Below are 26,522 nucleotides of genomic sequence, written 5' to 3'. Positions count from 1 at the left end.
CACATTAACCGTGGAGTTTTTGTCGTTTTTGCCTGAAATTTGAGTGGGAAACACATTTTGAAAGCTATTTCTGAATTCATACATCCTAATAATACATCACCTTCAGATGAGTTTCCAAAAACATAATGCCTAGTTGTGTTAGAAACATCATTTTTCATTGGCTATTTGGCTCGCTTTGTTTTCTTTTTTGTTTTTTTGCTTAACGGGTTAACGGGCCAATTATTTTCGTATAGAGACCACTCTTTATTCCAAATGCCCATCTTATCCTAATTTTTGCAAAGGTTCATCTGTCTGTTTGCAGTTCATACCAGTCTGCCTTAGATCTGAGACCAAAAAGTCTAAAATGCGGACACAAAATTGGATTCCGACCACTGGCAAATTTTGGGTGGAAACAAAAATCGGGTAAAAAAAATGAGGTTTTCCCCTCTGTATTTTGTAGTGCAACTAGAAATTCCCAATTATTTGGTATCATTGTAGAGCTACATCTGTCTACCTTTCTATAATACCACCCACTTTAGTGTATCGTACATGACCTTGACGCTACAGAGCTCGGCAGTAGGCTACTAAATCCTGCCATGAAAACTTGTCACCAGGGGTTAATGTGTTAAGAGAGCACAGCAGAAACTATACATTGTAATTTAACGGATAGAAATAATGAGATTAGAGTCTTGTAATTGCAGGTCAGTAAATATGCTTAATAAACTACCAGATTGCAGTCAAAAAGACATCTAAACTTCTTGGAAACAACCTCTGTAACATGTACATAGGAGCAAATGCATAAGTGACTTTAAATCATACTGTTTGTCATTATCTCATTTTTTCCAATAAAACATTACTGTAACTATTCATAAACAGCATACTTAAACATTCAAGTCGATATATGACTGAACTAGACCCTTCTTTCCAACTGAATCGACACAACCAAGAACACGTAATATGCCATTGTGCATCTGTTTTTAGAAAGAGGGATTTTCTTAATATAATCAGTCACCTTCTAACTTCGTTATAACAATCCGTTGATAGGACTGCAAATTTAGGGTTTTATTATTTGCCTATGCACTGGTAGGAATGGCATTCATTGGTTTAATAGTATTTGCTTTACAATCCTTTTTTTATTTTCACAAAAATAAATGTCAGTAAACAACCTTGACCTTACAGAGTTCTCTCAAATTCCACAACATAGTATTGTCTTAACATGTTTCTGATCTACATGATTAAATATTTTAACTAAATCTTCAAACATGTAATATTTACACTTATTAAAATTGTACATTTTCTCCTATCTATTTTCCTAATTATTATGAAAACAGACAATCTAATGAAGTGGTATTTCACTAGGCACTCAGCATTAAAAGGTTAGTGTTAGGACCGGTTGGCTTGGTGTCAGGATAATGTGACTGGATGGGACATCATGCTACATGTCTGCGGCATGATGCCCCATTGCTAGACATCACTATAAACTGCCACACTGCAGACATCGTAACAATATGACTGAGAAATTGTTAAAGCTACATTAAAAATCCTAATCACACACACACACACAAAGTGTTCTTCACTCAGAGATCTCGGAAATGCTTAAATATGCATATTTGGATGCCAATTTTTGATCCGAGACGCAGAAAATCACTGAGGCAGGAGTCCTCTGTACGCATGTAATAGGTGTGCAGCAAAATTCAAAGACTTGCCAGTCCTGCTTCAGCCACCTGCTTTGTGGGAAAATGTGTTGATCAGTTGGCTGTGCTGATATTTACAGTGACAGAATTCAGTGACGGAAAGACCCCTTTTATTGTTGCTTATCTTTTTGTTCTGTTTTTTTATATATAATTTTTGTATTATTGTAGAGGTAAAAAAAATAATTAATTTACATGAATAATATTTAAACTTAACATTCTATTTAGTGAAGAAGCGAATTCTTTATACATGTAGTAAAATAAATATTTCGTCACAACAATAATTTACAGGCGATACAACAGAACATGTAGGACTTTTCTTGTTTAGAAGAAATGAAAATTGAAGACATAATGTAATAATCAGGAGTTCTCTGCAAATATCGGAAGATATTATGAAATCGGGAGGTAGGCTAGGAGCGACCCCAAAAGTCGGGAGTTTTTTGGTTCCTCCCGGCATGAAAGTTGACAGGTATGATGTAAGGTCACTTACATCAAAGCAAACTACAACTCGGCTTTTACGGTATTAGCATAATTTTCGAAGCATTATCTCCACAACTATTATTGTATTTTGAAGATATCAAGTTGAGCACGATGGTGCCCATGATTCGACTCCAAGGGATGCACTTAATGCAGCGCATAATCAAACCTACAATGTAAATGCGGTGGCGCCATTATGTAAATACGTTCAGTAGCCTAATTGTGAGCGTTGAATTGAACCGTATTGTTTGTTCATTGTGTTGTCATACTGGGATTACATTTTAATGAGTTTATGTATTTAAAATGTCAAAGCAAAGTAAAAACTTACTTACCAATTCAATGATATAAAATGTCCAATGCAATAATGCATAAATGAATAATCGAGTCAAAATGCAGAGGTAGTGTTACAGGAACTTGCGATTGCTAAATTCTTGTCATCGTTTGATCAAATTATACACGAATCTAAATTAGGCAGAAACAATAAGGAAACAGAAAATTAAATAAATTACTTTTCAAACAAGTTTATACCATTTCTTTTTATTAATCATGCACACCAACCTCAAGATAAGTATGTGTATACATGCCACTTTTTTAAATACATGTTTGCCTAAATAAATGCATTTAGAACTTACCTCATTCATCTCGAGATGCCTCGGAGTTGTAAGTCGGCTTATACGCAGGTCATGCATATTTTAGTGCTTATACCTGTTCAGTCTGGGGGTTGGCTTATACGCAAATGGGCTTATATGTGAGTATATATGGTATTTGGTTGACACACCATACAGGGCTGAAAATATCATCCTCATTTCCCAATTGTGTATGTGAAGGGTAACTTATTCTCAGGATCATGACCCCTGAATAACTATTTGTTTTAACTCTATGTGAACACCCCAACCTGAATTGGATGAATCTGTGTACAGTTAGGAGTGCAGTTTTGGGGATGTCCATAGAAACTCTGACCAGTGGTGGTGAAATTCTGAGCCCAGAGGAATGAGCCAATAGGGAATCCATATGCGGTTTCCAGTTTTCCAGAAATGAACAGATTAGGTCTTCCCATGCAAAACATGTCTGCCACAGTGTAAAAATGTCCCCAGGAGTGTGTGTGTGTGTGATTTGCATTTTTGAAGTAGCTTGAACAATTGTTCAGTCACATCACTATGATGTCTGCATTATGGCAGTTTATAGTGATGTCTAGCACTGGGGCATCAAACCAGAGACATGTGGCATCATGTCCCACCCAGTCACACTATCCTGATACCAAGCTGACTAGTCAAGCGAGGCAGCTGCCTGTGCCACTTTTATGTCTTTGGTATGACTAGCCCTAGCTTCGAATCTGCGACCTCCCGCATATGAGGCAGTTGGTCTAACCACTTAGGCTACCAGAGTAGTTCCCCAGGAGTGATAGTTGTAGGCAAGTCAAGGAGGTAATGTCCTGAAGCACCACCAAAAGAGCAAGGACTGTCTGTCCTGAGTAGTAAATTAAGATCTTGCCCAAGGTTGGTGAGAAAATTCATTCTCACATAAACAAAATAATGAGAAGAGACTAGGTCTGATCTCTGTTTTCAGAATGAGACCTAACTGGGTCTTACATGAGGGACACTATGCATCAACCAGTTACTGAAATACTGAAGGAGAGTCCTCGGGTGGTCAGCAACTACAGGTAATGGTTATGGGAGTTCACAGTCCAATTGAACCCAAGGCATTTTCTTGGAAGAAAATTTGGGATGTGAAGGTATGCATTCTGAAGTTTGATGGAGATTGCCTAGTTGCAAGACATTATGCCCATTCCTGGTTGAGGCAGTAGTCTCAATCTTGAATGGTCCTTCCTGAACAAACTTGTTTTAGAGTGGAAAGCTTGATAATAAGCCTAACTTTCCTTCTATTTCGGAGACCAGGAAAATCCAGGACTAGAAAATCGGAGACTTGTCATTTGCCAAACTCTCTAATGCACCTCTTCCCTTAATTGAGCCCATTTTGATTTTGATGGTCAAAAAGAATTGGGGTCCTTGCAGGAGCAGGATGTTCTTGGAAACAAAGCTAATAATTCCTTTAGTATAGGAAGGACCTATATACTGTAACTTCCAATATGCCCAACCAAATTTCTCTGCATCCACAGGAACCCTGGAAGAGGTATGTACATCAGGAGCAGTCTTGACTCATTCATTAGTTAAATGCAAGAAGTCCACATACTTCTCCCTTGACCCTTCCTGCTACCTGGTCTATCTACTAAAGATGGACAAGAGGGAGACTTGAATTGATGCTTCCTTGACTATTGAGGCTGTATCCTTTTAAAGAACCTTGAAGATGGCCCCAGAGGGGTTGTTAGGATGAGGACACTTCCTGGCCAGGAGTGGCTGTGAGGGACCAGTGCTGTTGATCCATCAGGTATTCAGGTGTCATAGAGGGAATGAGATGTCTTAAGAGTCTCCACCTCCAACGGAACATCCCTAAAAGTATTCTTACTGTAATCCAATGAGACCTTCAGTGTGTCAAGCAAGATGTTCCTGCAGAGGTGGAGCAGCTATGCTGATAGTATCATGCACATTGAAAAAGTATATAACAAGTTTTTGCAACCACCTTCAGCAATTGCTGCAGTGTGGCTGGAGATAAAGATTCCTCCTTTAGAAGACTAAAGAAAGTTGCCAAACGAGTTTGTAATGTGAAGGTATGGTTACTAGCATATAAACTTTAAACTGTCACGTCCAACATCTTGAGTTCCCATAGAGATCCTCTCTTGCAATGTCCCATTATCCAAGTGGGGTTGGGGGCTTAAGAAGCCAAGCAGCAGATTGAACCCTGCAGCTGCATGTTGAAACAAATGAAGTATAGAGTGGATGAGGAAAGTAAACTATGCCTTATGTTGCCTGGCAAATTTCTGGCCTGTTGAAAAGCCGATGGGAAAGCTCCGTCAAATGACAGTAAAAGGAGATCTGGTCATGATGCAGAATCTCTAAGTCTCTCCAAAGTGGAGAGAATGTCAACAGTAAAAATTTTACCACTTTATCAAAAGACCATATTTCTTTTCCTCCTCTGCCTTAACTAACAGGTAGGAGGAGAAAGGGGACCAGAAGAGAGGAAGAGACTGCCTTTGCCGGTATCTTGGTGAACTTGTTCCAGTCACCAAAAACCAGAAGGATGTCGTCATCCTGCTTTCTTCTTCTGAGTAGGGGTTTTCTCATCCCACCACCACTAATGGGGATTGGTGGGACTGCATTAGTAGCTGTCATTTTAGGAAGACAGGAAATGCCTCTCATCCCTCTTGTAGAAGCATCCACATCCCACTACTGCTCAGACCAGTACATGCTGACTCCCTAACCAAACTGATCAGTAGAATGGAGACCAGGGGGTATCGACCCTATGTTTCCATATTACTAAAGGGACTCCATTGACCAGTATTTTAAGACTGGTGACTGGTCCTGTGATAATGATTTGGTGGCTTCCCATGGGTGGGAGGTTTTTCCTGTGTGCTTCCTCCACCAGATACACTGGTGACCATGTATCACAAGGTGAAAAATGGCATTAAACTCACATTTTTAATATAGAAAAAGTGATTTAGCATCTTGAGGTCCTGGGATAGAATGAAGTTAACACCAGATTTGTATAAGAGTGAATCTGATTTACTAAACAAAAGGATTCTCCCTAAAAATATCATTCATTTATTTAAGTATACACCTGATGTAGTTATGCTAGATGAGTAACTCGTCCCAAACCTTCAAATATGGTTGTCTTTCAAAACAAACACCATGCATAGCTTGCATACTACAATAAATGTCTTTTTAATTCTACTGAGGTATGATATTGTCACATGATAATATTATGTTTTGAAAGTATGCTGAAATCCATCAGTTAAAAATACAATATTTTGAAATTATTCGATAAAGTTAACGTTTCAGACATTAAAAAAGGCCATTACCAAACTTTTACACTGAATTTCCTTCTGCACATTTTGGTAAAAAATAGTAAAAATATATTTTTTAAATATCAGCAAGGTTTTTTTTATGAAATAATAAATTGTTAATGATTTTGAATCACTTCCCAGCTAATTTTTTCTTGGCCATTTGCATGTCCATATAGTTATTTTAAAATGAGTTCCTTTCCCTTCAGTAGAGGCAGGTTATTCCATGATCAAGTTCATACAGTCGTGGCTATAAATGCTAAATATCTCCACTACAAAACTAGAGATTGTGTCCATAAGACATGTGCCTCTTCCAATATAGTACAACGTTTGCAAGTTTGGTTAAATATACAAAGGTAAAGTCAAATGCCCCATTAATAGCCCCTATTAACTTACTCAAAAAATGTTGTAAATAAAACTTACCTACTGGTCAAGTATTTTTAATATAAAGCCATGACATCCTTCAAATTTTATTCAGCAGGAATGACATTTGTGAGGTACTGTGAGATGCGCATGGGTAAAACTATGCCTTCTCCATATAATATGGTGGAAACATGATAAATAAAAGACTATACTTGAGAATAAATAATTTATTTGATAAAGGGGAAGTTTGGATTGAAATGTCTATATATTCTTTAGAAAAGACCAATGCACATAGTATCCTTATGCAGAAACTGGTAGATGATACTTATAAATATATTCATACACATAAATGTTGCAAGAATCAACTAATAATATTAAACAACAAAATAACTGCATTTATATCAATATGAATCAAAAAGAAGAGGTACACTAAGACATAAACTACTTCTTTGCTAGCCAAGGGTCATCAATCCACTTTGTTCCACATGAATCTCTGGCATATTTAGCTACTAAAATTGTATATACTTCTCTATTATTGGATTGGATGCTGATGAAAAGACACCGATCCCTTGTTACATTTAAATTAGGAAACAAAGGAAAAAAATCATAGCAGCCACCATCCACAACAACACATGCAAGTTTCTCAAATTTAAACATTTTAAGCAAGTTTTAATTCCACATCAAATCAATGTCTGTAGACACAGTGGAAATTACTTTTATAAACAACTACAGGTCACATAACAAGCTTTCTTACTGGTAAATTGATTTCACTTGCTATGGGCAGATACTCCACCTGCAAGATGGAGCAACACCATTATCAGCTTGCAAAATATGCCAAGGGTTGATGTCGAATGCCTAAAATACATGTGTACTATTCAGTTGTGCTGTCCAAATGAGATGGAAAAATTGAAATTTGACATGTACAATTTATTTTTCTGTTTTCTTCAATATTATTTAATATAAATGACTGTCAAAAAAAGTCAAACAATACCTGGATGCATTTTTCAAACTAAAAAATTTCTATCTGTTAAGAGCATGGCAAACTCAAACTTGAAGGCATTAGTGTAATTGTTTATTTTTTTTGTAACTATCTTTTGGAATGAAATTTGAGTGGTGTAATTATTACAGATATCGATTCACAAATTGGCACACCTGAATACAGAAATTATTAAATTGGGCATAAAAATAAAATGAAGTCTTTATAACTTGCAGAATTATGCATTTAGAAAACATTCTGAAAAACAAAATTGAAATAAAATATAATTTAATTAGGTTTAAAGCAAAAAAGACTAAGGCCTGCATGTAAAATCACCGCTGTCAAATGTACCCTTGATCCAAAGGTCAAAATACTGAGTATGTCACAGAACAAATTGTCTTCACCTCATATTTTCTCAAGTATGATCCAAATCTGAAAGGAGTTGAGGAAATATAAGCAAACAAAAAACGTTAATCAAAATCTAAATGCAAATTTTCTTGGACATGACCAAAACCTCATGATCAAAGGGGCATACCACAGCTGCCATAATTTCATAAGGAATCATCCCAAGTATGAACAAAATCCATCATGTAGTTTGAGAAATATAAACAAATAGAACATTTTAACCAAAAATAGTTTGATGCAAACTTGATAAAACTGCAACTGTCATGGTGGCCAACTTGCATGTCACAGAATATATCTTTGTTTCAAAATGATCCATGCAAAGTAGGAAGACAATCCATCAAGTTTAGGAAATACAAGTTATAAAAACTTAACCAAAATCACAAACTCTCGCTGCTGTTGAAAAGTTGCTGCTATATTAATCAAGCATCACTGAATGAGAAAAAAAGTTGTTTTAATATACTTTTCAAGCAGATAGCTATTTTCTAAAATTGCTAATTAAAATTTAATAAGCATTAAGTGTATGTCATTTTTGTTCAATCAGGAGCAAAAGATGGAACTGAATTATGGGAAAAGTGCTCAGTATAACTGACAAACCTATGAGTATTCAATTATTGAGCAAGTACATTAACATATAACAAAACTATTATATAATATGTACATGCATCATAACATTGCACAGAAATATGTTTCATAAAACTTAACATGTTATTCATTTGAGACATAACAAAAGAAAGTTTTCTTGATATAATGTTTCACTAAAATGTAAGTATAAACAGACAACTATAAAGTTTTAAACAGGAAAATAAGTTGGAAGTAAACATGCTTTATTGATTGCAGAATAATTTAAAACCGATTTTAATGCCATCAGTTATATGAAGACACATGATGTATCCAATTATTGCAAGTCTGAGTAAAAGAATTAGCACCACAACTGCACATTAATCCACATAAAAGAAGGAAATACAGCCTTTCTGAAAAGCAACTAAAAGGATTACAATGAATGTTTTCTTCATCTGCCATAAAGACCACCTATATGGTTTAATTATATCAATCCTGAAGAACAACCCCAAAGGACCTAATGGACTGCATGCAAAAAGAGAACGAAAATGTCTCATAACAGATTAAAGAGTAGGGCAGAAATTTAAAAAACTAATGTTTGCTGGAATGAATTAATGTGGAAATGTTGAATGTTGATTTGGAACAAGAAACTGAAATGAGAATGAATTTAAATTGGGGAAAATATATATATAAAGGTATTACTGAATACATATCTCCATGTATAACATTCATTAAACTGAATATAGAACAAAGCCTGATCTGCAAATATTACAAAATGAGGTGGCATATTAAGGTCTATGCTATTTAAAATTAAGTGACCTTGGTCTACTGACACATAATACTCAACTGCTCAGTCAGATATATACAGTCTGAGAGGACAAAAGTGTATGGATCCAAATTTCTCCAAAGTATCGATGAACTGAAAACCTAGCTGAAGACATGAAACAAGGGTGGAGTGGGGGCTACAAACACCAGCTAGTATTAAGCAATAATCAATATATGAAGCAAATTAAGAGATGAAAAAGTTTATATAATTACATAAATAAGCATGTACAAGAATTTGAAAGGACTTTAACCCATAACCATTTTAAGTATTTTAAAACCATTTCTATCATTTGTTAATGTATACATGTATGCTTCCAATAAAAAAAATTCATGCCGCATATCAGCATCAAAATTTTTTAAAATTCAGAAATATATCTTCTGCATGGTCCACATTGTTATATAAGTATACAAACAAGTCAAAAATGCTTACAATATTTTTTCTCATCAGTTTCAATTAAAAAGGCATGGACCTGCACTGAGACTGCTGTAAAATGAGTGGCAATTACCTCAGGCAAGCACGTCATATAACCATCTTTTCATAATGATTCATCTGAAGTATGAAGAAAACCAATCCAGGTTTAGGAAGTATCAAGTAAAGGCTTGAACCAAAACTGTATCAGAAATCTTTTATGATAGTTACCATGCATCCAAAGTCAAAGGGTAAGCAAGCATGTTGCAGAGTGAATTTTGATGGTGGTGGTGATTTGTGGCCATGATAGGCTATACATGGCAACCAGTATATCTGAATGAAGAACCTGGAAAAACCCATGAAAGAACCACCAACCCACAGGAAGCTACCCGCAATATTTCTCACATTTCCAAATTGGCTGAGCTTGAAACTCAAACCCATGTGCATCAAATGTGATATGGCAGCAATCGGTAAAGGCAAATGCTTTAGATCACTCAGCCACCCAGGGCCCCACAGAGCAAACTGTCTTACCTTCTTACTGATGCATCTCAACTATGAACAAAATCCACTGAGGGGTTTAGAAAATCAATGAAAACAAATGTAACAAATAAAACCCCAAACCATATTGCATATTTTCTATTACTGTAACCTATACCCTGTGGTCAAAGGAGCATATGTCTGTCACAGATGAATTGTCTTAGCTTCATAATGATTCACCACAAGCATGAGCAAAATCCATCATGGGGATTGGGAAAAATAAACAAGTAAAAAACTTTACAAGCTTTGTGCCAATTCTGACCTTACCACAATGTCAAAGGGGCATGCAAGCAGGTTGAACAATGAATTGTTGTTGTTACAAGGTTTAACGCCCTTTTTCAGCACAAGATAGGCTATAAATGGTGGCCAGTATAACTGGTGGAGGAAGAGCATTGGAAAACCCTAGGAAGAACCACCGACCCAGGAGAAGCTACTGACAGGCTTTCTCATGTACCCACTTTAGCCGAGCTCGAGACTCGAACCCAAGCAGACAGAGTTGAAATGGAAGTGATCCAAATCAGTGATTGCTTTTGACCTGGAAGTGATCCCGATCAGTGAGTGCTTTTGACCACTTGGCCACTCGGGGCCCCCACAATGAATTGTTTTAGCTTCTTAATAATTCATACTACATATAAACAAAATCCATCATAGGGTTTAAGAAATATAAGCAAATTAAAAGACTTTAATCCAAGCCTTAATGCAAATTTTCTATGACTGCGATTCCAAGGTCAAAAGGTTGAGCACACACACAATAATTTCATACACTTCATATCAAGAATGATGCGAGTCTATCATGGGGTTTAGTAAATGTGTGACAAAGAGAAACTGGACCCAAAACCTGAACAAACTGCTTATTCTGCTGGTGCCACCACCAGAAAAATTACTTTATTTCATTTTTGGTACACCATCACTCCCCAAAAATCTTTTTTAAATTTTTTTACTGAAATATTTTACACAGTGTTTTCCATTTTTTAACTTTATAAGTTTGTATTCTTTTGAATGAGTTGAAAATTATATTATTGGTACACCTGATGAAATAAACAACAAAATCATAAAAAAATTGCAGACCCCCACCCACATTCTGACTAGACTGCATCAGAAAATAAAAGAGTCATATGTCTAAAGAAACTTTTATGATGTCTTTTTAACAGTTCTTTTCTATATCTTCTTAACATTCCAATCATTATGATGTGATCCAAATCCAATCACCCAATCATTAAGATTCAAAAATGGGTTTCAGTTGTCCCACTCTTGAGAGGCTGCCACCTTTTATACTGGCACCTTGTCCACTACCAAAATAGTGTATTTTGCCATCTTGTCTCCATCATGAGGGGCCACCCTGTTCACAAGTCCACCCTTTTACTGCAGAAGGGGTGGGATTATAAGTAGGGACAACTATACCTTAAAAAAACTGCCATTTGAAATCTATATGGTTTTCTGAACAGGGAGAACATATTGGGAAGGAAAATGTTTATACATACTGTTTAGAAAATGTGTTGCTAAGAAAACAGGAAGTCATTCGTTACATGAACAAAGTGCAAACTATTAACTGTCTAAAAGAATGCAGAAATTGCATTAAAAAAATCTGAGTTCTGAATTATTCAGACTTTGTTGTGTCAGTAAATCTACGGCGGGCCATATCAGCAGCAACCTCTCCAGCTGTGTTTTCTACTGCATCTTGGACTGAAAAACAAAGAAAGATGATCATAATTTTCATATAGTAACAAGGGTTTCACAGAACAATGTGTCTTGCACTTTTCAAATTTATGAGCTCTCACAAAAACTTTAAAATCAAACATGGAGCCACCACTGCAGCTGATATCGGTATCTCTGCTAAAAGGCAGGGCAATAAAAAACACATGTATAATGTAACAATGATAACATTTAAACCCATCTATAACAAGTTTCTTTTACTTTAATTGGTCAAAGTGTGTTATGAGACATTCTGCAATGGTCTTAAATGAGACAATACAAGGTTTGTGTTAAAAAATATTTTGTTATGAAGATGCTCTACATTTCTTGGCTTAACCTCAATATGAAAATCATATGAAAAAAGTATCAATGCTCATTGATGGGGTAAAAAAATTCACAGGGTTGGTTACCAAGACAAATTGCATGTGTATTTTAATGTTTTGGTTGTAAGATCTAACAGATGAGGTAATTTTATATGATTAAAAGAATGGTTTAAAAAATGTGTTATGGCATGCATCATTTAAGCAGATATATAAGATGGAGTCATGTAAATTCCCTGCCTGGTGTAAATGACTGCTAAGACACAGCTGACATCTTATATAGCAAGTTCATATTTACAGAGTAAACAGGGACGTTAAAGGCAACATTTGTGTGCACTTGATTAATCTGGGTCAAATTCTTTGTTGGTAATTTAGTTTCTGGTGGTGTGCTTATGGGTAAAAATAAATGTACAAGTCAGCATATATTTTTCTGTGCATCATTTTCACTAAAAATTCCAAAAAGCCAAAGGCACATCTGCCAAATATCTGATATGTATAAAAGGTTTCCAATGTATATCTTTAACAGCTTAGTATTTGTACAGATAGATGGATGGATGTCCAGATTGCTAGACAGAAACAAACAATGCTAAAACCTGAAGAATTATTAACAATACACATCCAAAGAATACTAGTTTAGAAATATCTTGAACAATCTTTCTGTTTTGCTTCAGAAATGAGAAACTAGTGTGAATGATGAAGATACTGTTGAAAATATTAAACTGAAGAAGACCACTACATGTAGTCTAACATTCAATATTATGTGTGCAATTTTCTGCTCTTCAGAATTAACTCACAACTTGCCATTTTGTTCCTTAAATATTTATTCACAATGTATAATTATGATACATAAATTTCACCACAAGCTGTCCCAACAAATTCAAAATGTATTATCATTTAGTCAACACATTCTGTAGCATTTCACCATGTTTTCATTTGGAACCTGTCAAAAAAATCTTTCATAATAAACTGAACTGAATTTAATTCCAAACTAAACTAGCAGACTCGGCTGCAGCAGTGATGGACTAATTGATTCTTTTTTGATATATGGATTTATGTCATTCATCATCAGTTACTGGCATCTATGATGAATAGATTCTTTTTGATTCAAACTTTATAGTTCATACTGAACATTCACTGAGTGACAGATTAAGATGTCTGAATATAATGAAAGTTTCAATTTGGTCAACTCAGATTCGGGAAGTGGGAGTTACTGTGCTTCGTAACAAAGTGTTCCATATGTTTCTCCTAACAGATGTAATTCCTACAGGTTGCTGGACCACATGGGAAACTTTTTCATGTGACCATGTGATCTGTTATGTCTAGGCCACTTATTATTCCACCTGAAATGTCCAACTTCTTTGGTAATAGTCTATATTAGTTGCCACTGTTCCACAGGTTCTTATCTAATATGGCACACATAATAAAATAAATCATGGTATAGAGTGTACTTCCAAAATTTGGAATATTTAGCTTGGACTCACCCTTGCATCCATGAACAAGAAAGTACAGCTCTCCCTCATTATAATTTGGCAGTTGACACAAATAGATGTATTAGAAATGACAAAGAAGGTGAATTCTGATTAGCAAGCTGGCACATGTGTATTCTCATAATAGTTGATGGAATAGGACAAAGATATTCTGTATGCTGGGTACAACTATGGAATCAGACTGGAATTATTTTATTATCCAATTACTAATTAGTGGCAGGAATATTTAGCTTGTACTGTGGACTTGGCATTCTGGAAAAGGAAAGTACAGTTCTCCCTTATTATCACATATTAGTCTGGGTCCATTGCTGCTGACCACATTATGTACCAAGCCGCATTATACAAAGAACCAAAATATATACAACAAATAATGATATATTGAGAATAGCATAATAAACTGAGTTGCAGTATAGCATACAGTATCAATTTTTTTTAAATAATAGTGTCTTTGAAAGGAAATAAAGATACAAGACTAATAAGTTTCACCTTGTTTTCTTTTAACCCTTTTTATACACTGTTATGATTTTGATCAGGGGATCCACAGCAGTACCTCATTACATCTAGAATTGTACTGTGACAAGGCATCTGTTTTGCAACAGTAGCAGGTATTGTAATATTGTTAAACTTTAGTGTAACAGTAAACTCCCTAAAAGAAATTAATTGATTTTGTTGCAAAATTGAGTTAACTTCAATGTACATTCTAGTGATAATAAGCTAATCTCGTCAGGACTTTTAAGTGGGAAAAATGGATAGTGTCAGATTTTAAGCATATTGGCAATTACATATCTGTTTAATAACTCCAAAGCTTGAATAAAAGACAAGGTGTGGAAATTGGGGAGAGGTGAGAGTGGAGGATTTGGGGGTAATGCAGCATTGACTACAACTACTGATGAAATGAATGGCTGACAATAGTTCACAAATTTTTCAGAGCTCTAGTTGATTAACATGTAAAGGCTTTGTTGACTTTGGTATACCATGTTCTTCAAGAACATGTATTTCATGTTATCATTTCAAGAGTGCCTGTACAACAACATGAATAAGTCAATAATGTGAGCAATGTATCAATTCACAATTTTGACATGGTAATTTTGTAAGACCTTGAATTTCATGTGATTTAACAGATTTGAAATGGTTCCCTTGTAAATTAATCCACTGTTGCATAGCTTACATCTCACCTTGTTTGATTCTTTTATAAAATGCTGCCAAACTTCTTAGGTAAACAAACATTCAAATACCAATTTGTTATTACTAAAAGATTATTCTGATTTGAATGTTCAATTATTCATTTCTTGAGTGGCAAGGTGTAATAGAGTAGTAAAAATGTATTGATATCACTAATGCTGTTTTCTGGATTGTATGAAAATAAGGGTATGTGGTGTCGTAAATGCAAACTCTGTTATATCTAACACATATGAATAGACCTTTAACACAGGGGTTGTAATTCTGCTGCTGCAAAAGTGGTACCCAACCATTCTTTAATAGTGACTTGTTAAGAATCATTTCACGATAAAACTAAGGGAAGTATTGCTGGGGTCTTTTATAATACAAATGTCATGTTTTTTTAACACTTTGAAAAATCATCTGGTAATTTAATTCCCCTGATCTGCCTAGGCTTCTCATTTACATTTAAGTTGGTGGAGAAAATTCTGTTTCTAATAAGGAAAATAAATTTTCAACTTGAAGGAAAATATTAGACTTTCCCCAGATGACACATCAGTTAGTACCTAAAGCCAATACACTGAATTTTATATTGCTCTGTAAGAGACTGAAAACATAGGGAAGAACTAAAGAACATGATTATTAATTATACATATTTCTAATGAAAAGATGAAGATATCATAATAAAGCCTACAAGATTTAATTTGAATGGTCAGCTGCAAAATTCAATATTTAAATTATAATGTAACACAAATGGATGCACGCATATTCACAGAAAATTCAAGTATAAAGGTGATAATTCAAGTGATATAAGTATATACAAGGAGAAAACACTGTCTTCTCTGAAAACTGTTATGATTATGACATAATGACCATGCCTTTATGTTGACAATGTCACTATTGCAGTCAGAATGTGATACCTCTGTCTTACTTTCTACTTACACATTAAAAATAATAATGGTGAATGTGAATTCATTGACCAATGACTAATGTTCATAACTGGTTTATATTAGTTTTATCTAAAACAAGTTTTTATTTGGACATTCTGCACAGTGTCCTTAGTTTACTGCTTCTTAACACAAAAAGAAAAGAAAACTGAAAAAAAAGAAAAATCAGTTCTTTTATTTTCATTTTTGTCTAATTTTTTTAAAAAAAATCTCTTCATTTATTATTATAAATATGCCTGTTTTGCATACATTTCATTTGTGCTGTTTAAAACAATGAAAATATATAACAAATTAACAGTTAATACAAAATAACTAATTTAACAGCCTCTTTAATTTATATGAAGTGTAAATTAAGGTAAAAGTAAGATAGATATTATTCTCTGGTTAAAATAGTCAATTATCTTTATAATGACCAACTTGGTTGCAAGCAATTTTGTTGTTCTATTGAACACGGCATATTTTTAGCATGAGTTACCTTTCTTGTTAGTCTGTTCACAACATATAACAATTGAGATAGCTGAGATGAAGTCAAGATATGCTTTATAAAACTAATTTTCTCAAATATCCAACAGTTTACAAACATAATAATCAAGGCAGCTTTTCCACACCAACAATGAGATAAGAAAAACTTGGTTTCTCTTTTACATTGGGGGTTATGACACAGTGGTAAACTAATACACATGTACATGATTTATTACAAATGTTATTTTAGTAATCTGGCAAATTTACTGAAATCACTGTACTAGAATACCTTTTTCTCTCTTATTTTAACCAACAGATTTGATGAAGAAAAATGTTTGTTATATGCAATTATGTCAACCTCACTGATAGCCTACAATAGTGCATGATATTCGAAGTCCACACTGGATGCAAATTCTTTGGTGAAGTAACTTTCCTATCTGACTGGAATAGAGCAAAGTGGCGGCAACTTGTGGAGAAGTTAGAGTACAGTAGATAAAATTTAGAACCTTTTGAACAGCAAATGAAATATTTGAAAAAACTTAATGAAAACATGAACAATTTCTTATTTTCATTCAGCAAATTTTTTCTATAACCGTGTTATTGCAACAAACAGTGACCTTGAAAATAGGTTACTACTAAAAATGGGTGAGATATTATAGTACAAGTCCTTTCTTCATACTTGTATATGATTTATTGGGCTACAAATATATAGAATTGCACTCTCTTTTTCAGGCTTCACATATGATTATTTACTGGGAATCATGGTGATTGAAATCTAATAGCAGGCATAAATACTTACTCAACTGACACAAAAGTTGATGAAGAAACACAAAATTCATAGTCCCAAGTGCAAGCTAATTATTCCCTCATCAAATTAGTATCGCAGTATCAGAATTGAAAAGGATGTGATCCTAGTTTGACTAAGGTAAAAGGTAATTTGTGACCTCCAGAAGGTAACTGCCCTACCATCATCCAACGAGTGATTCAAACAGACCCAAGATGTAGCAATATCCATAACTTCATGGGCTTTGATTCTCATGAAATAAAGGTCCCTCTCAGTAAGGTACTAAAAAGCTCTCTTTTATGGAAGGACAATTCACCTGGAAATGGTGGCCAATTAAATATCAGTGGAACCCTTAAGAAGTTGAAGGATGATTCAGACCCTTACTTCTCCCTTTAGGAGAAGCTAAATAAAGCCTTAAAGCCCTAACTCATGAAAAGAGCCTATCTTGATCATCCCAGCATAAACTACAACTGAGACTGGGAATTTCAGTAGGAAATGGAGCTACTCAAGGTAGCAGATTCTTAGCCAGAGACCTTGGTTAACAAAGAAAAGAAACTGTAAACAATCCTTTTCCACTGACAAGGTATGAAGCTCACTTCTTACTAATGCTAAAGGTACATAAGTGGGTTTTACAATGCCCAAAGAACGCACAACGATTTCATCTGGGCATTAATGAACGAGATACAAATCTCTGAAACTCAAAATACTTGATGAGACCAGAAAGATGAGTGTCCAACCCAGTGGTGGAACTGCTAGAGTACCTGAGAGTGTTAGAAAGAGCTGCCTATAGCCCTAAATAGTGGACACTGAATGTTTTCTTTCCTCAAAAAAATGAGAAGACAATCTCAAAATGTGTTTAAAAGGGCAAAGCTAGGATAAATGCATTTCCTAGGGCACCAATTACAGAAGATTTTCTACAATGCATCATAATCCTGATGTAGACTGCCTCCAAGCAAGGACAACGCAGTTTGTAACCTTCTTGAAAACTGGTCCTGGCAGACTGATTGCTTGAGATGAAGCATGAAGGTGGACAGTCTGTTGGCTGTTTTAGAGGACAGAGCCCTGTAGTGAAAAAGCAGGTCCCTCTGGTAATTTCATGGGTTCATCTACCAATCAGGTGAGTAGGTTATTGAACCATAACTGTTGGGGCCACAAGTGGACTACTAGAATGAACAAAATGGAGATCCTGACTTGGTGGAGCACCTTCAGAATTATTGAAAAAAAGCTGAGAAGCTGTACAGACAATTCTGCTTTAGACTGAAAGTGTCCACTGCCCAGGTCCTCTTATCTGGTACTGGAGAGACTGTAAACTAGAGCTTGCTGTTCAATCTCATAGCAAACAATTGAAACCAGGGTCTCCCCTACAAGTGGAAAAGTGACTAATACTGACTGTTGCAGATAACATTCCATGAGAACACAGCCCCCTCTAGAAAGACTGTCCACCAAGATATTCATCATGTGCAGAAGGTGGCAAACTTCGTGATTCATCTCCAAGAGATTGCATATTAAAGGAGGCTCCAGATTTCCGTGCAAAGTGAAGGAGCATGTGTATGTCCTTAAGTCCACTGCTGACTTGAGAGTTCCCAGGAGAGAGAGAGAGGTAAAGATGAGTCTATGAAGTCTTGGTCAGACGAGATTATAACGAGGAACAGGATTTAGTTGATCCTGTCTGCAGAACATAAACTCTCCCCTAGGTTAGTGTATAAATTTAACATCACATATACAAAGTACTGAAAAGGGATGAGACCACATTTCTCCAGGTTGGGGATAGAGGATGGTGTGTTTCAACCAACTGAAATATTGGAGGATGTGGTTCCCTAAAGAGTTCAAGTGGACTGCAATGATTCCCATCACCCTGGTAAAGACTCTAGGGGTGGAGGTGAACTGAATGGAAGAGATAGAAATTGAAATACCTCCCAGTTGAGACAAAATCAGAGGCCTTTTCTGTGTGGTGGAAAGTTGGAGATGTGAAGATATGCATCCTGAAGATTGATAGTGATGTGAACGTATACATTCTGAATGTGGATAGGGACCACCCCATAGCAGGGCATTCTTGACTGAGGCAGAAGTCTCGAGTCTGAATCATTTTCCCCAAAGAAATCCTTTTCAGGAAAAGTCAATTATGAGCTGAAACTTCCAGCCTTTTGTTGATATCAGAAAGATCTGGAAAAAGAAAGCCTGAGTCTGATTATTTTCCATGCTGTGAACTAGCTTCAGCCATTGAGTAAACTCAAAAGCATACAAGGGGATGACCACCCTGTCTGTTGCCTAGTAAACTCTGGGCCCCAGAAAATCTATATAAGCTCTCAGACCTTCAAGAGTGAACAAGGAACTGATGATCTGGACTAGAAAAGGTCACAAAAAAATCTCTCAAGACTGAACAAAATCTTCTTGTCCTCAGCACCAGAAGTTTTAGGACAAAAAAACTTGGGCAAGGAGGTGCCAATCTTCATTCACTGCCTTCGATTGAATCATTGAAACATCCTCCTCCAACACCTGACCCAACAGATGGGAAGAAGCTGGGACCCCAATGGAGGGTGAGGAACTGTATCATCAGTTCCACTGAAAACTCATTAGAGTCCACCATGATGGAAATGACACTTTTGTCCTAAGCCCTCGTCCAAGGTGAGACAAGACTCCTACACAGATTCTCACTCTAGCATTGCAGTTATCTTGAAGCCATTCTTGAGGGTGATGGAACTAATTCTACTTGCAGACCTGATACTTTCTAGATTGTCTAGAAGGTGAATGGTGATCCAGCTCCCACTTCCAAAAAATGAAGATTCTCACACCCTGTAGGGATTAAATGGGAATGTATGAAGGGGGATGTCAATCCAATTCATTTCTCTAGCTGAGCAAGATAAACTGGACTTCCTATCCCCATTGGGACAAAATGGTAACAATGGAAGAGGATGAGGGTGAAATCTACCTGATCTATGTTCCTAGACCGATAATCAAAACCCAGTGATTGGTGGATGACCTGTGACCAGTCAAAGACCAGTTTGGTGACAAAGACCTGATAGAAGAATCCTCATCAGATTTATCCAACTGAGACTGCTGTTCTTCCCTCTCAGGAATGCGTAATTTGTTTATATATGTCATGAGGATAATGACGTAAAGGTGCTGCACATCCCTATGTGGGAGGTGTGACCCACTCAAATGTTTTCAGTTTCTTGCCAGCACTGATGGAATTTGTAATAACTGTCATGGTATGTTCCTGCACCCTCACCCCACCCCCGGCCACTTGTTTTTCCTAACATGGGAAGAGATCCAGACCCCTCCTGGGAACAGTGGAGGTCATTCAGTGATAACAAGGAAAAAGAGTGGTACTTCCTCTGTATGTGTAGTGACTTTCCACATAGTCCCACACTTGGTCAGGCCATAGACAAACAAATTGGACATATATTTGTGCTTCCACACCCAGATCAGGATAAACAAGTGGGGTGAGTGTCCTGTGGAGACTTACTGTGCCCAGACTTGTCCATACCTCATTACAAAAGAATCTAAGCAACAAAATATTTTTTTCTCTCACACAAAACAAACAATTCAGAACAAAAAGGATAGAATTTAGCCTAGCATCAGAACTATGAAGGTATATACAATTTACTAAAGCACTACTTGGTGAAACTTGGCACAAAAACCCTTGAAAGATTAACAAAAGGAGTACAGAAAACACTCAAATAAATGAAGGACTGAGAAGATAAACACTCAACAGACACGAAAAGATATGCTTATAGATGAAAACATAGGTGATTTTTGATGAATGATATAACACATATGTATTGCCATCTTCATTTAACAAAGGAGAAGGTATTCCATATCTTGGCTGTGATGAAAACAAAGGTGAATTTCGATGAACAATGTAGCACATGTGTATTGCCATCTTTATTTAACAAAGAAGAAGGTATTCCAAATGTTGGCTGTGACATACTAATACTTGATCATGTTCTTTTCAAATCTGACCCTCCAATACTAATTGGAGGAGGGAATAATTAGCTTGGACTTGGAACTAACAGCTTAAATAAAAGATTGCAGTGGTAGCAGGTGTTGTATTACTGCTATTAAATAATATGTTTCAGCTTTTTTATACAGCTCATTAAAAATAAAAAAGACACAAGGAAATATTGTAATTTATAATATAAAAAGCATTAAACAGCCTGAAAAAGGGGTGGGATAAACAAATGAACTTGAGAAAAGGTCATCTTCAGTTTTTCTGTGTAGTTTAGTGAATGACAGGCAATGGGGCAACCATTTTCATGAATAACCCTAGCTAATGTGGACCCTGAACATGTTGTGTGCACTCGGCCACAACAGGGAGTTACAAGTAGATGAGAAATCCTAACACTTTATAATAAGTATTTAAGACCTGGTCAGTGGATTTCAGGGCTTGTGCCAGTGTCATTATAACACTGTCTAAATTGATAATTTGCACATTATTTAAAAATATCAATGTCAGTGTCAGAACTCAAATATTCCATACTGTCGAACAAAAATATTACAAGACAAGTTGGTTATGACTCAGATTCTATCAATGTTGTGATTTGTGATTTTTTTATATACATGTACTCAAAATCATTTAAATTTTTACTGTTTAAATATTATCCCCAATGTCTTTAACATTATTTCATAATGTAATATTTGTGCAAATTTTTCATGTAATGTTAATTCATGATTCAGTGTTCCAAATTGTTCTTTAACATAATTTCCCAGTTACTTTCTCTGCATCCTGCTTTGCCAATACTGTCACTTCAATGGAAGTAAAATGAGTTCATTGTTTATTTACTGGAGGCATTAGTAAGCTGTAAAGTCTGTCCCAAATCAGGATATTCCTTTGAATAAGACAACTTAATGAGTTCTTCAATACTCAACACCAACCAATGATTGATGCACTGTAAGGAACTTGACTGATTGTTTCAGTGGGTTTGGTAGTTCATAAACATGCTTTTCATGAGACATGCCATGACTTGGTAGGTACAGAGATGATAAAACAATTAACTGTACTTTGTTTAGGACTGCTAAAATATGTAAATTTACCTAAACTGTCACCAAAAAGTCTGCCATTTAATATATGTAGCCTATTTTCTTTACAAGATCCAGAGTACTGTCAAAAGTGAGAAGCCACTTAAATTGACAGCATTGGAAAAACACTAATATCACTGCTACTTTAAAAAAATAGTCACTAAAATTTTTAATGCTGAGTAACAGATATCTGCGCACTTATAGCTTGTGATTGATAAGGTATAGTCATAAAGTCCTGTGGCTAAGATTGATTGAGATAGTTCCAAATGTCAAGAACAATACTAATGTGATTAGACCTAGATTTTATTTCATGTAGTCTTTTGCTACCTTGAATTTAACTGCTAACCATATATTCTTAATAACGTGAGGCCCAGGATAAGGATAAACATATTGCATTTTATAAATTTTCCACTGTTTTATCCTCCAAGAAACATGGACAAGAAAACTATTCTCCTGGAAGGGTCATTTCCCTTTCGGAATTTTTTTTTGAATAATTGACCACAAATTTTCATCAATACCCTTGTCAGTGGCAATGATTCTGCTGAGAAATCATAGTTTACTTCCTTAGATCGAATCTCATGAATTGTAAACTCTTTACTGTAATCTTCTGTTGAGTGCACTTAGATGCATAACACTGACAGAATCATTAAAGGCTATGGTCAGGTTCTGCAAAAATGGTCTATGATGGTTACAAACTGGGACAAAGAACATTACACAAACTCCTCTTTTGATCAATATTTTTTTTTATCTCCTTGCCTATTTTGCCTTTTCTGTGGGCTTCATTTGTGAAACAATTGCATATGTTTCTGAATTGTATAATGTGATACTCCAGTTATTACAGATATTTTGTCTACAATTAAAATGTTTCTCAACTAACTAAATTATCATCTTTTTCTCAATTAATGTAAATGCCTTGGTGTGGGGAGTGATACTTTATTTACATCAATGAGGGTCTAAAAATAGCACTTGCAAAAAATTAACAGTTTCAGACTAGTTAAGATGTTTATTAGTGCAAACGGGCAAGATCAAGATCACAATACTTCTTATCCATGCAATGAATGGCCATCTGTAATCATATTTCACTAAATGATGAAGATTTTTCTTACTCAAGTGGCTACTTACTTTTGATGTGGCACTGTATTAACTCTTTTGCTCTTAAATCAACTTTGGAATCCCTGCTTTGTTTTACATATAATTGGAAAACATACTGGATATATATTCCAACAACAAAAATGCTCTACCTCTATGCCTGAAGAATGATCAAAACATAAAAACGAACTGGATAGATGGACAAAGGGTAATACTATCCATCCCAAACCACAAACCATGATCTTGCTGACAACACAGAGAAAGAGCTTAAAGATATTTTGTCTTGAAATGAATCCTTGTGAAAAGCATGCATTGCAACAAAGGGAAAGATTGAAAAAGGATTCCAGGATATACTATATAAAAGCTTCAGGCAGGGATAGTTGTTTTTTATTGTTTTTTTTTACATGTTATTCCCCTTGTACCTTTTTCTTACGTAATTCTTCTCCTAGTGCTTTTGCTCCTGCCAAATAACAAAACCAAAATTCCATGAAATATTCTCGCTTCTTTTCTTCTCTAAACTATTTATCAATAATCATCTTACCTTCAATATAGTACATCCCCAATAGATCTAAAGAATTCCAAATGCACTGAGAGATCATGTGGCATGCTGAATATTGTTATAAACATACTAATAATAATGTAGGCATGAAAATGGTAACAAACATATAAATACTAATTGTCAAGTTGAGTTGGTTGTCAAGTTGAGGTTTCTACATCTGTACCTTTCAAACTTTATTAGTAGCCATAGGTAAACCTGTTTGAAAGATGTTAGCGTTAAACACTATCAATATGATTGAAGAAGAAAATGACAGCAGAAAAAGGTTTTAGTTCTGACAAATTAAAGAGGACTGATGCACCTTGAGTGCTAGTTTCTAACAAGCTTTTGTACAATGTGCCCAAAATCTCGACCTGAGCACTTTTCATCAGGGAAGGAAATTTTAATCGGTCTATTATTTTTCTTAAGTGCATGGTTATCCGCATCTGTGTTAGTGCTAGCAATGGCCAAGGTTACCAAAGACTACAAATGTTCAGATTAATTTTCATTTTAGATCATATCTGTGTAAGTGAATCAAAGTTTCTAGTAGTCTGCTGAGTGGCAGTGCACAGTCACTGATGGCCATTAGTAAGTGTAATATATTTTCAAGGTTGTATTAATGACAAAAAGGGACTAAATTTCTGAGGTGAAAAACTTTGAGAAATACAGCCTGACATTAATCAATGAATCACACTGGCTTAAAGAAAAAAATTCAGAAACAAGAGTTTGCTGAAGGGACTGACACTCTACTGGATGAAAAGAATTTTCAGGAATACAAGATTTTCAAGATGGCTGCCATTTTAAACCTGAGATTGGTACCATTATCATTTAGGACCAACTAGGCATCGTAAGAAATCTTTGAGTGAAAAAGATTCGACTATCACAGGAGTCAAGAGGGAACCGAAAACATTCAGTCTGAGATGATCAAAAACTCCATGATGAATCAAACTTGATAGGACCCTATATGTGTATGACCTTTTTGCAGCAGATAGCATGTTTTATTTATTAAGTTACATAAATACCATAACAACTGACCAGGAACTGTTTTCTTGCTGAGCTGCAAATAATAATGTTGTTAAAAAGTATCTGAATGGATCATGTCACATTGTTGTACCAATGAAGTATTTATCAAAGGATGCATGAAAAAAATTATATTTCAATGCAAAACAATGACATTATGTAATGATTTGATAGATAAATTTAACAAGAGTCCCTCAAAGGGACAGACACTGGTGGCTGAAAAGAATTTCCAGGAATTCATAAAAGGATCTTTTTTTTCCTTTTGCCATATCAGATAAAAGATTGGCACCATCTCCATTTAGAACCAACTAGACATCAGAACGAGTCTTTTGGTGAAAGCACAATGCTGATATCACTAGCCATTTAGGGGAATTAGTAATAACAAGATTTTCAAAATGGCCATTGCAGCAGCTACCTTAGAAGTCAGTTTGGCACCATTTTCATTTACTACCTACTAGATATCATAAGAAAACTCCATGTTAACATCATTCATTCAGGAGAAATGGGGATAAGATTTTAAAGATGATGCTGTGGCAGGCATACTGAAAATCCAAATGACACCCTAATCATTTAGGGCCAACTTGAAACCAGTCTCTATAAATTGTTTTAATAGTTTGAACATGTAAATAATACATACATGTAGCTTTTTGGTGTGAGGGTAAAACTAATTTTAATAATATAATACTTATCTGTTGCTATTACGTAGCTCATACTTTTCCTGGAGGAAAATACCCTGACCAACTGACAAAAATTCTGTCCTTCCATTAGGGAGAACCAGAAGTTTCCAAAACATTGGATCACCCTGCAGGAGATGCCTCACACAAAGTGGGCATGCATGAAGGCACTTGTCATTATTTTGAGGGAGCAGCCTAACCTAGTGGAACATCAGTGCAAGGAAGGAATTGGCAGTAACAACAGGTAAGTTTTACATCATTAAAATTAGTTTCACCACCACCTCCCACAAAACTAGAATTTAATATTAATATTACCATACCTGTTACTACTGCATAGTTGAATTTGTCAGTTTGATGGGAGGTCTGAAGATCCCACAACTGGCAAATAAAAAACACACAAGGAATACTCAACCTCGCAGAACAGCGTTACCGGTAGACTACAGCGGGATGGAATCTGCATGAGTCATTTTCTTAGTGACAATGATTGGGCCCAGTGAGAAAATGCCTTCACTTAGGTGGGCTAAGCGAAATGTAAAATGAAGAGAAAGTAATTAGATCCTCCAAACTGAATGATGGTCCATGAGGAAGCAATGGATCAAATTTGATGGGCTTTAATTTTCATGAAAAACAAGTCCATATCAGCAAAAGACTGATAGCTCTCTTGATAGTTAACCACAAATGGTGGAAGCTGAAATATTAGCAGAACCTCTAATGGGGATGAAAGATGCTTCTGACCCTTCCTTCTCTCTTGAGAGGCTGTCAATAAAAACATACATCCCCAACTGGGTATAAACATATATCTTGGACTCCAAGAAGCACAGATACAGCTAAGACTGTGGATCTCAACAGAAGATGAGTCACTGAAGAAAGCTGGCTTTTTTGTGAGTGGCTAAAATTCCCAGTGAACCTGATATTACCCTGCTCTATGGATAGGGCATGAAGCTCATCTTGCAGACAACAAGATGAGCAAGAAAACCTTGAGGATAAAGTTCTCAAAGGAATCTTCACCTAAAGGTTTGGGGGGAGGGGAGGCTACCACCTACCTCTGGTACCAGGAAAATTTGGGAGTAATAAGTTGGAGAACCAAATGGGGGTAACTTTACTAGAGGTGGAAGATCCTGGAACCAAAGCCAGTAACCATCTCTTATGACAGAAAGAACCCAGCCACCGACCATTATGCCTAAGCCTGTAAAAAGAAGCTAAGTAATGTATCAATGAAA

At 35.7% G+C, this 26,522-nt stretch overlaps 1 protein-coding gene across 3 annotated transcripts in view; it reads right to left on the bottom strand.

Moving 5' to 3' along the window:
* Window positions 1–6,617: 6,617 nt before the first annotated feature.
* LOC149801561 (receptor expression-enhancing protein 5-like) overlaps window positions 6,618–26,522 on the bottom strand; it is a 46,184-nt gene continuing 26,279 nt past the window's right edge. For 2 of the 3 annotated variants that reach the window (XM_089955782.1, XM_089955783.1), the window contains one exon: window positions 6,618–11,798. In XM_089955782.1, coding sequence (XP_089811908.1) covers window positions 11,713–11,798 — 86 coding nt within the window. In that variant the 3' untranslated portion in view covers window positions 6,618–11,712. Of the gene's footprint in view, window positions 11,799–23,495; window positions 23,534–26,522 lie in introns of all 3 variants that reach the window. The other variant, XM_089955784.1, reaches the window with a different exon arrangement.

This window comes from Sinohyriopsis cumingii, chromosome 4 (assembly GCF_028554795.1).
Source record: "Sinohyriopsis cumingii isolate HCF-2022 chromosome 4, ASM2855479v2, whole genome shotgun sequence".
In the NCBI taxonomy this organism is placed as follows: Eukaryota; Metazoa; Mollusca; class Bivalvia; order Unionida; family Unionidae; genus Sinohyriopsis; species Sinohyriopsis cumingii.
The sequence above is the reverse complement of the archived record's forward strand: the minus strand, read 5'-3'. Positions and strand labels throughout refer to the sequence as shown.